Here is an 11,364-nt window from a genome sequence, read left to right as displayed (position 1 = left end):
AAAAATAAGGGGGGGGGGGGTAATGAAGCTCCAGATGGCATGATTATCTACCTTGAAAAATCTACAAAAATCAACTGAAAAGTCATTCCATTACATAAAAGAGATTCTAGAAGTGACTAGTTATGAAATAAATACGCCAAATAGTATTTCTTCAATTTATAGTAAGTTGGATAAGAAAGTATATATATAAACTTTAAGGATATTAATGAGTTTAATACAAAACATAAAGAGAGCAAGCATGAACACAAATAAGCATAAAATAATCAGTGGGACAGAAGACCAAATGATAAAGTTCCTGACATCAATGGGAAAAAAAAAAACAAAAAAACATGATTCATTAAGTAATAATAGTGAACAAATTAATTAAAAGCTAAAAAAAAATTTGGACCCTCAATCTCACATTATACAACTAAAAATAATCTAAAAGTAGTTACAAACCCAAAAGTTAAAATTGAAAGCTTAAAATGTAAATGAGCTAGTATATAAAAATAAGGAAGGGACTGGGAATGTAGCTCAGTGATAAGAATGTTCAACTAGCAACACAAGGGTATGGGTTCCATTCCCAATATATGAAGACACACAGGTAAGAAAAGCTTAACTATTAAGGAAAAGCAAGGTTTAACTTTATAAAATGTAAAACTTGTAGGAACACAAAAGAAAAGAAGAAAGTATAAAGTCGGTGAAATCCAGGCCAGTAGGAGTTGTAATGCAGGTTGCTTCTCTTGGATTTCTGCCAGGTAGCTACTAAGACACTTCCAAAAGTGTCCATTCTGGGGAAACTCTAAATTTAGAGTTTGACTTTAGGGGCTTGAGAGGTAGCTCAGAGCATGGGCTGGTACTACAGAGGACTCAGATTAGAGTCTCAGCACCCACATGACAGCTAACAACCATCGGTAACTCCAGTTCCAGGGGATCCAACACTCTCTTCTAACCTCTAAGGGCATTACATGACATGGGTGCACCTACCTACATTCAGGCAATATACTCATACACATAAAAAAATAAAAATAACAATGCCCAGTGTGGTGCCGCATGCCTTTAATCCCAGCATTTAGGAGGCAGAGACAGATGAATCTCTGTGAGTTAGAGACCAGCCTGGTCTATATAGCAAGTTCCAGGCCAGCTGGGGTTACAGGGAGATCCTGTCTCAAAAAGACCAAAAATAAAAAATTAAAATAAAAAATAAATTAAAGTTTGACTGTAACCATTAGTTATCAACAAACAGAATATACAACTCTGTATCCAGGACCTACAACTTGGCCTCCTTCTTGCAGTGCTTATTACTTTAATTCAATCAGAGAATAGGGGTTATTCCTCTTCAGTGAATCATGTGTAAGGTGGTCACATCTAAAGTAGGGGCTCACTAGTCTGGTGATTCTGAAGCTTCTCTAATTCAAAATGATGTCTAATTACTTTAGATTCAATCCTTTTATCTTAAACTTAAGAACAAAAAATTTCAGCAACTCTAGGAAATAAAAGAATCCTGCTAACCTACATCTGTTGCCCAACTTTCTAAACATTTGCAAGACAAAACTGACTTCTTCTCACCTAACAGTGAAGAGAACTTTAAAGAAATTCCCAAGTTAAGATACACTCACATATAACCTAACAACACTGTAAGAATTGTGCTTACACAAACTAGACAGTGTAAATTATCACCCAATATGGTAAAGCTCAGTAACAGAGCTCTTGCCCAAGCATGCCTAAGGCCCTAGACTCAATCTCAGTACCTCAGACAGACAAACAGGACTGCCATGATGGTTTACACCTTTAATCCCAGCACTCAGGAGGCAGAGGCAGGCATATCTCTGTTGCACTGAGACCAGCCTGGTCTACATAGCAAGTTTCAGGCCAGCTGGGGTTACAGGGAGGCCCTGACTCAAAAAAAAAAAATGGTACGAACAAAAGGAAGAAATGAACGGAGGAAGGGAAGAAGGAAGGACAAGCCTTAGACATAAGGTAGATAATGTTGCTGCTGGTATATGGAGCAGGATGTTTAACATAAACTAATATAAACTCTTATGTAAGTAGAAAGAATAAAATACAATAAAAAGTGCAGTAAGTGAATATATCTGCAACATCAGTATTTGTCATCACCAAGTATTTTGTGCTGCACATAATTACATGCACTAGAGTTCTATCATGATTGGTAGTGTAGTAGGTTTACAGCATCACCACAAACATGTAAGTAATGCACATAATGCACTATGACCTCACAATGGCTACCATGTCACTAGACAGTAGAAACTTTCAACTTCCATTATAATCTTATGGGACCACCATCATTGTATATGGTCCACTATTACTAAAAACATCATTACTCAGTATATCACTGTAATTATTTTTAACATTTATTTCTATGAAATTTCCACAAATAGTACTGCTTACTATAATAATTTAAGAAAAACCTTTTCCTAAAGGCAGGCTAAACTATCATACGATTGAACTGTCACTGTGATTACATACCCACAGAAGGATTTTCTTTGCACATATATCACATATATACCACAGCTAGCATGCCATGTTACCATACAAAATTAAATGCAATTTTTTTTTTTTTTTGGTTTTGGTTTTTTGAGGCAGGATATAGTCATAGATGGCCTGGAACTTGATATGTGAACCAAGCTGGCCTCAATCTTACAGACATCTGCCTGCCTTTGCTCCTGCCTCTGCCTCTAGAGTGCTGGGATTAAAGACATGCACCACGACTGGCTACAACCAATTTTTAAAAGGCAATCATTCTTAAAAAAAAAAAAAAAAAGGTAATCAAGGTAATCATTCTTCTAAATACAGACTTCATGATCAGCAAACTATTAAGTAAGCATTCTTGTCTTAAAAAATTTATGAAAACTTGTAATCATCTACAATACCTACCCCTATGGTCAAATATTTTAAGATGTTGTTTTTAAAAGTAATTCAGTAACTACCCTTTCTAGGCAACCAAGCTAAGAAATATGATAAATCTGCACCTACTAAACAGTCCGTGTAGTCAGCCACAGAAACCACGCACAGCACTAAGCGATGACTGAATGACATTATCTTTAGATGTTTAATCGAATTCATGAATATTTAATGCCAAATCCTATACTCTATAGGCTCCAAGAGCTCTCTGTCCAGTTCAGGATAGGCATTGTGAATACACACTAATAAATAATTATAAAATAGGTATGTTTAGATACATACACACCTACTCCTTTATCCTTAGTTCGAAAGATTTAAAAAAAAAAAAAAAAACCTCTAAAAACCAAAAATTATCAACAAAACTGGACCCAAACTAATGTGAGGCTGTTTACAGCCTTTGTTATTCTATTTAATGTAATGTCTCTTTTTAATGTAATGTGTCTATTATTTAATGTAATGTGTCTTTCTGGGGAAATCCATATGTAGACTGAGATGACTGCTCCTATCCACAAGTGCTTTCATGATATAAACACCTATGGCATCCTAACTTTCAAAATGGGTTTACTTATGACAAAGATACCACGATGGGCTTAGGATATGTAAACCAGGTCCAGAAGACATAAAAAAGAATTATTTCAAGAAGCAAAGGAGTCAGCTGAGGCAGGTAAAATGTATGCTCAGAATAGCATTCAGGAAAAAAAAAGGTAATCCTGTCTTAGGCCTCACAACACTATCCTTGAAAATATTAAATCAATCCTTTCATGCCACTAATAAACACATCTTTTTCCTACGGCCTTTTTTGTTTTAAGATATCTGAGCCATCAAGCCATATTTACAGTCTATTCCCCAAAGGGCTAAGAAAATTACCATATCAACTTCAGATTTTCACCCAAAAAGTTTGTTTTCATAGCTGGTTCATACAATCTTATTCCAAATAAATGTACACTTTCATTAAGCTCATTCAAATACAGTTAGTCTTGATTACGCAGATATAATCAACCAACCACAATGTAAATTATCCATTAGCAGAACATGGCATCTAACATTGTCATGACAGCACTAGGCATTTTACACACACACCCACACACACATGCACACCTGTAAGGTAGTTACTGTTATTCTGACCATTTTTAAGATGAAAAGTTAAAGCACTATGAGGCCAAGAGGCTAGCAGACATGGCATTGTTATAGATAGTACAGTAATACAGAATTTATGAAAAATATTAAAAACATTATTAAGATAAATGATACATTAGAAGGCTTCTATCACTTGGACATGCAACAAATGTTCCCTTGAGGAGCTGGAGAGATACCTCAGAGGTTAAGAGCACTGGCTGGCTGTTCTTGCAGAGGACCAGGTTTGACTCCTAGCAACCACACATGGAGGCTAGCAACCACACATGGAGGCTAGCAACCACTGAAAACTCGAGTTTCAAAGGATCCAGTGGCCTCTTCTAGCCTCCACTGGCAATGCACACATGTTGTGCACTTACATACACGAAGGCAAAACATTCATACACATAAAATCAAAATAAATTTTAAAAAATGTTCCCTTGAGGGCTGGAGAGATGGCTCAGCAGTTAAGAGCACTGACTGCTCTTGTAGAGGACCCAGGTTCAATTCCCAGCACCCACATGGCGGCTATGAACTGTCCTTAACTCCAGTTCCAGGGGAATCCGAAGCCCTCTTCTGACCTCTGCTGCACTGGACAACACGGGTGCACTCACATACATGTAAGCACTACACTCATACACATAAAATAAAAATAATGAATAAAATATATATTTTTAAATGTTCCCTTGAGTTTAAATCATGACTTGGGTACTCTGATGCAAGATCCAGGAAGCAAGGCAGAGTCAGTATGACCATGCATGCTACATCATCAGGGGAAAAAACATGCAGCGTTTCAATATTAATATTTAAAGAACTAGAATGAAAGAGAAAGTTTGGACAGTTCTAACAGATGATACTCTTTAGCCTATTTTCATCAGCCTTCTAATGTATCATTTTACTTAATAATGGTTTTAATATTTTTCATAAATTCTGTATTACCGTTAATATCTATAACATGCAACTTTACTATTGCACAGGCATTATTTTTAAATGTTTGTATGACATTTATAGACAGATGTAGGTAAATATTTTCTGGAACACATAATGCGTTTTTGAGGAAGCACTTAATCAGAAATTCGTTCTCATAACTCACTTTCTTCTGAAACTCTCCATTCCCACTAAGAGAATTAATGCTACTAAAAGCAGCACACAGGTCTCCATCCAACCACAATCTCTCATTTCTCCAGTTTTAGTCCACAAAGTATATAACATACTGTCAGTCTAGGGATCTATGCACACTGAAAGAACGATCCTAGACAGGTATACAAGCACCACTGCTCAGACTAGTGCAAAGAACAAGACAAAAAGGGAGTTGGAAGGATGATATAAAACATGTATTATTGAACTTAAAATATAATCCTTTATTCATTGGTTGGTCTTCAGTATTCAAATGTGATAATGGCCAATAATTAGTTTTTACTCTTCTTATTGGCCAAATAGAAAGTCAGTAATCTGATCAAGCCCTAAACCTAAACATTAAGAACAAATATAAAAAAAATGCAAAGAAATCTAGTTAATATCTAAAATCTAAACATTAGGATAACAAATACAAGGGAGGAAAAGTCTATCACATGAAATATGCATGAAGGTGGTGGGAGGGCAGACATAAGCAGGACATAAGAGGCTGAAACCTTTGTATGGTCAAAAGGAAAAAGATACCTTTTTACATTTAACACAAGTAAGTTAAGAAATTGACTGGTCCAGCAAACAAGTGCAAACAAATAAAAATACAAGTAGGATATAACTTTACAAAGACATCTTATTCATAAAAGCATAAGCATTGAAGGTTTTCATTTTAGAAGAGGATAAAATGGAAGAAATAAAAAGGTGACAAGCTTTCCTTTTAAAATTAAAGCTCCTAATTCTCAACAATATTAAAGAAAAAGTACTGAAAATATTAATTTACTTTCTAAACAGTAATAATAAAGACAGCTATAGAAGGTTGAGAAGAGTAAAGACTCTTAGGTCAACCAGTCAGAATCCCAGCTCTCTATTAGCTATGTAAATCAGGCATATGATTTACCCTTTCTCTGTTTCAGTTTCCTTAAAAGTTCACAAAAATAAAGAGAGTTAAGCTATGTAAAGTGCTTGGAATATAAAGAAAAAAGGTAAAATAATAACTAAAATGATTATAAAAATTATGAGAATAGAAGTAGCTATTATACTTCCCATAAAGTTTTTTAAAAGTTAACTACTTAGCTTGCACAAGGGCTCTGTGTTCAATTCCCCGCACCATAAAAATAAAAGTTAGTTCAATTCCCTGCACCATTTTTATATGCAAGAAGCATTAAGAAGTTATAAAGGACATGTTAAACAGGTTCATTTACATCATAAAAAGTACATGAGGATCTTGTGTCTTGTACCAGGCCAATTCAGACAAAAACCTAGCATAGAATGAGGGAAATGGGCAGCAAGCCCCAACCCTAGCTTAGGAACTATTGGCAACCGATTACTGTTGGGCAAAGGAGAGTAGATCTTCCTTAAGATCTCTAGATAGGCTGACTAGACTCCAGTGGATGAACTTGCACCAAAGGACATCTCAGTACAAATGCTGGACCAGATAGGACTTAACATAATCGACAGAATGCATGAATTCTGGTTGGGGATTATGGGGAGGTGCATATGGGAGAAGAGGGTCTAAATTTAATTAAGTTCTAGTATACAAAATAAACAAAAACTCAATAAAAGATAATTTTTTTTTCAAAAAATATCAATAAAGAAAATGTTTTAAAAATTAAAAATTTTGTGATTCATTAAAAAAATATTACATGAGAAAAAAAACTGAATCCAGTTAGGGCACCCTTTGTGTGACTCTCGACCATTTACAAAATATGCTTCACATCTCAAGAATGCCCTACCCAACTGAAGCTGCACTTTAGAGAAGAAACAACAGACACAATGCCTCTGCCATGACAAGAATCTTTCATTCGCCATTAGATTCAGAGACTCAAGAGTCCTAGCCTAGTTCTTAATAAAACTCAAGTATCTGGTGATCAAATCCTTCAGGAAGTACACCAAACCTCCATAGGAAAATAACAGGTCAGACGCAGGCACCACACAGCACACAGAACATGGAAACCGCACTTCTATCCCCTTCCCATGGATCCAGACTGGGCTGACTCTTGAGGAAGTCCTTCAGGCAAGCTTTTTCACTTCACCCTGTGATTAGACCTTTCTGCCAGGTTGGACTACTAAACGGAATCCTTGCCAATGCAGAACTTCATTTCTTAGCACAGCTTATCTACATCCTTGGGATCCATTAGTGTCTTGCCCAGAACCACGGGAGAAACGCAGATCAAGCCTGCAACTGGGGTGCTCAACTAGTATGGCATTTTTAGTAAGAGGCCCTAGTGACTGAGGTTGAACCACTTGCTTTCTTAGCAGACAGTTGAAATAGTTGTATTCCTTGACATTCAAATGCGAAGATGTGGTCTAGACAGCAAGACCTAGAACTGGGCCAGCCTTATGACAAAATACTAATGTATAAATGAACTGCTTTGCTAGTGACACTACAAGTATTTGAAGGTTTCCTTTGCAGCCCACACTTATGCAGCAATCACACTAACAATCGGTGGTTTTATTGGGACTGTATTTTGGTGCACTAAGAGAACGAACAAAAGCACTGACAATTCAGCGCAATCCAGCCCAAGCTGGTTAACATGCAACCTGCACGTAAAATTTTCCAGATTTAGTCCCAGTTCAGAGTTCACAAAGGACGCTCTGCAGAAAGTGATGAGACGGGGACCGGGGATCTAAAGGGTGTAAACTTCAAAACCATTCCATTCTCAAAGGCGAAGCTGTTTAGTAACTAGTACTGAAACTCAAACTATTTAGTAACTAGTTACTGAAAACTCAAACTCATTTAGTAATTAGTACTGACCAAACTCTAGGTTGCATTTGGAACAGAATGTCTTGGAAGACTTGTATGTTTCCAGGAAAAATGACAGGGGCGGGGAGGGGGGCACCCTCAACTTTCTGCACAAAGTTTCTCTCAGGCTCGGAGTGGCCTCCAACGTGCACGCTCAAGTGATGAACTGAGGTCACTGCACAGCAAAGGCACGAGAGGGACTCTGGGGTAAGGGGTCAAGGTCCGGGGGCTCCAGGTGCCCGGCTTCCGGCCTAAGGAGGAAACGCGCCGGCCCGGGCGGACGTGAGCAGGGCGGCCCAGGAGGAAGTTGGCTCGGCGCGGGGCGCTGGGCCCAGGGCTCGGCCTTCGGAGGGGCGCAGCCGCGAAGCCCGCCCGCCGTCGCCACCCGCCCGCCACCCCCGTCTGGCCGGTGGCGCGCAGACCAGGGCGGAGCGGGGCCTCGGGTCTCCTCCCGGCCACGCGCTAAGGGAGGCCGGGCGGAGGCGAGCGGGGCTGACTGGAGGGGAGGCGCCGTCACGAGCTCGGCGTGTGCGGTTACCTGTGGCGCGGCAGGGCTCCCCAGCTCTACTCCCTGATTCCTCCTCCCTCCTCTCTCTCTTTCTCTCTCTTTCTCTCTCTCTCTTGCTCCCTCAGCCTGCCGGGCGCTCGCAGAATCAGCCTGGCGGGCCGACCAGCGGGCGAACGGCAAGGGAGGGGGGGAGGGGGCGATGACCGGCGGCCACGTGACCACGCTGGCAACGTCACGTTGGCCGCCTCCCGCCGCAGCGCTCCACCTCTCGGAACCCTGCGGAGAGGCCGTGCGCATGCGCGCAGCGCGGGCGGCCAGGTGTCTAAGGCTGGCAAGGCGCAAGGAGAAAGCTTCAGGTCAGGGGATCCCACCAGCCGGCCCGCAGCTGTGAGCATGCGCGCGGGGCTGTTTTTTGTTTTTTTTGTTTTTTTTGTTTTTCCCCCCTCGGCTCTGGCCCCTGCCTCCTCAAGGTGCGTGGCTGGAGGCTGAAAAAACGCCCTGGGTCTTCACTAAAGGTTCCCAGTGGGCACCGTTTCTCCAGAGTGGGACTTGAGGAGACCCGGCAGCCACTGGGAACCTCCTCAGAACCTGGCACTCCTGCTTGGAACTCGGTCCTCTTGTCCCATGTTGACTTTCACTTCCTCTCCATGTTGGTCTCCAGCTAAGTATGAGCAAACTCATGCCACTCAAATGCACCCAACTCTTGTCTATGAGATCAGCCCAGCTCTTGTCACTATGAAAAGAACCCAACTCTGTTCTGTGGGACTCACGAGCACTTTGTGCAGACGTTGTGATATAACCCATTACGGTATAGAGGTTATTTGCCTGTAAAAAGCACACAGGTTGTATGGATCTCAAAACCTACTGTCTTCAGTCTTTTCTCCCTGGCCTTCAGATGACTGATCAGGCTGACTGCCACACCCAGGTCACTGGCCTGGGCTCCAGCATCACCATGATTTTAAGATTTCCTTTAACCTCCAGCACTGGGATGCTGATGTTGACATGTGTATTAAAGCACTGGAATTGTAATGCTAATGAGAGTGGTAAATGCCTCATCTAGTAAAAGATCTCTTATTAGCCCAGAAAAAAAAAAAAAAAAAAAACCTAGGGAGAGAAAGATCAGACTTTGGAAAGTTAGCTAGCTTCCAAGCAAACTGTGCTGTGCCCACTTCACTCTGGCCTCCCTTATTTTCTAATCCCTTCTTGCTACTGCAGAAAGTAAACGTGTTGAATGGGTTAAGTTAGTGCCCCTGGCTAGATTTAATTGAGCTAATAAATAAAATGTAAGAAGTTCTGGCTAGACTCATTATCATTACGGTTAGACAGATGAATTCTGAGATGTTGGTTGAGAAACAGCATGAGCAACACAATCCTAAGAAATGCGCCCTAAGAAGATGCATCTTATGAAGAAACAGAACAGACCACCCAGTCTTTTTGATGGTGGAAAAGCTATTCATATTTAGTAGAAACTATACTTTGAATATTTATCTTTTCCCAGACTAGCAATACAGCACTCAGCCACATGATCATGAAAGTAAACAGCTGGTATTCTATAGTGTGTACAAAGAACATTTCTCACCCCAGACCTTCACTTTGCTACCAATAATCACCTAGGTACCCAGCTTACCAGGGGGTTAATGAGAGAGACTAGAGAGAAGCATGGGGAAGTGGTAAGAGCAGGAGGTAAATTGGCTAGGCAGTTTAGGGTCAAGACCCCCCCCCAAAAAAAAAGGCCAGTTTTTTTCCTGGCTGAGAGCTGGAAATTCCTTGGATCTGCCAGTAAACTTGTCCCTTGCAGCTAGAGATTCCAGAACTATCTAATCCAAAGATATCTCTGGTTCCACCATAGCCAGAGACTGGGGAGGCCAGTAAGGGAGTCTGGTTTTCCTCTTTTTCCTGAAGTAATACCCTGTTACTGAAAGACCTGCTGAGGATGTGACCTGAACACCTGGAATGAGAACTGGACTGACCAGCTAATCTCCCTCTCCCCTCCTCCCTCCACTAAATCCTTATTAACTCCTGGGGAATGAGACTCAGTGGAATCCATTTCCAGGGACCCCCCTCCTGCTATACAAGACCTCTGCTTTCTCTATCCTAAACTCCCTATAATAATAATTAAAAAAAATACTCCTTTCTAAAACTCACCCTTTGTGGTCTGTGAATTTCATTCTTCAAATTCACAAGACAAAAACCTGAAAGCCTCTGGCTTGAGGTGGCTTTGGTAGCTGTTGAGTTTCTGGGACCCTAGCCTCTCAAGCTAAGCACAACAGAAACAAGAAAGGCTCAATTGCTCTCAAAGACACCCCGATATTCCTGTATCAAAAGCAGCCAGTCATACCTATTACCTCTGTCCTGGAGGCTCACACTAGGAGGTCCACTTGGACTCACAAAAGGCAACTGCAATGGGCACAACAATAACTCCAAGGAGCCAGCTCCTCTCCGGCTTGTCCTGTTCTTTACTCCCTAAGAAACAGCCTAAGGGATCTATCTATAAGACCCCACACAGTTCTCAGAGCACAAGGCTTAGAGTGGTCCCTTAGGTTCTTTCTCCAGCAGTTAAAAAAAAATCTAACCTTGGGAAAAGAAACTAATAGAGCTGATGTTAAACAACTCCATAAAACATAAGCATGGTATTTTAGAGTTATGCTTCTCACAATACAGTTCATGTGTTTAAGGTAGAAGAATTACATTTTCAACCAACATCAACATTCTTAGAAAAATAACACGACATTTGGTTTGTAGGCATTTGTGTGCTACTTGATTCTTTGACATCTATATGCATTCTTTGGGGGACAAAGGTGAAACACACACATACACACACACACACACACAAATACAAATGTCCCCTAGGAAAGGTGGAAGATAAAGGGACAGACAGCCCTTGACAATAACTGACTTTCCCCTAGGCCTCTGCTTTGTGGATGCTGAACCTTGCCTACTCAGGCCAGACTAACACGATAAGAAAATGTACACC

At 40.6% G+C, this 11,364-nt stretch overlaps 2 protein-coding genes across 8 annotated transcripts in view; both read right to left on the bottom strand.

Annotated features, from left to right (window-relative positions):
- The window catches only part of Tbc1d5 (TBC1 domain family member 5), a 545,935-nt gene extending 537,351 nt beyond the window's left edge, over positions 1-8,584 (bottom strand). For all 7 annotated transcript variants that reach the window (XM_029554511.1, XM_017802415.2, XM_029554510.1 and 4 more), the window contains exon 1: positions 8,421-8,584. The gene's annotated coding sequence lies outside the window, so the exon portion shown is untranslated. The remainder of the gene's footprint in view (positions 1-8,420) is intronic.
- LOC103747531 (atherin-like) lies at positions 8,055-8,687 on the bottom strand. The gene is made up of 2 exons (XM_008849991.1): positions 8,508-8,687; positions 8,055-8,420 (listed from the first exon to the last, which is right to left on the bottom strand). Exons 1-2 carry the CDS (start codon positions 8,685-8,687, stop codon positions 8,055-8,057), a joined length of 546 nt encoding a protein of 181 aa, XP_008848213.1.
- Positions 8,688-11,364: the final 2,677 nt, after the last annotated feature.

Source organism: Nannospalax galili, unplaced genomic scaffold, assembly GCF_000622305.1.
Source record: "Nannospalax galili isolate Female #2095 unplaced genomic scaffold, S.galili_v1.0 scaffold364, whole genome shotgun sequence".
In the NCBI taxonomy this organism is placed as follows: Eukaryota; Metazoa; Chordata; class Mammalia; order Rodentia; family Spalacidae; genus Nannospalax; species Nannospalax galili.
Note: the sequence above shows the minus strand (reverse complement) of the source record. Positions and strands in the feature narration are given on the sequence as shown.

Excerpts from the sequence above, each read along its gene's own strand:
- LOC103747531 (XM_008849991.1), bottom strand. The coding sequence starts at position 8,687 with ATGCGCACGGCCTCTCCGCAGGGTTCCGAGAGGTGGAGCGCTGCGGCG. Across the intron at positions 8,421-8,507 it reads GCGCCCGGCAGGCTGAGGGA|GTAACCGCACACGCCGAGCT; the intron begins GCAAGAGAGAGA and ends GCCGCGCCACAG.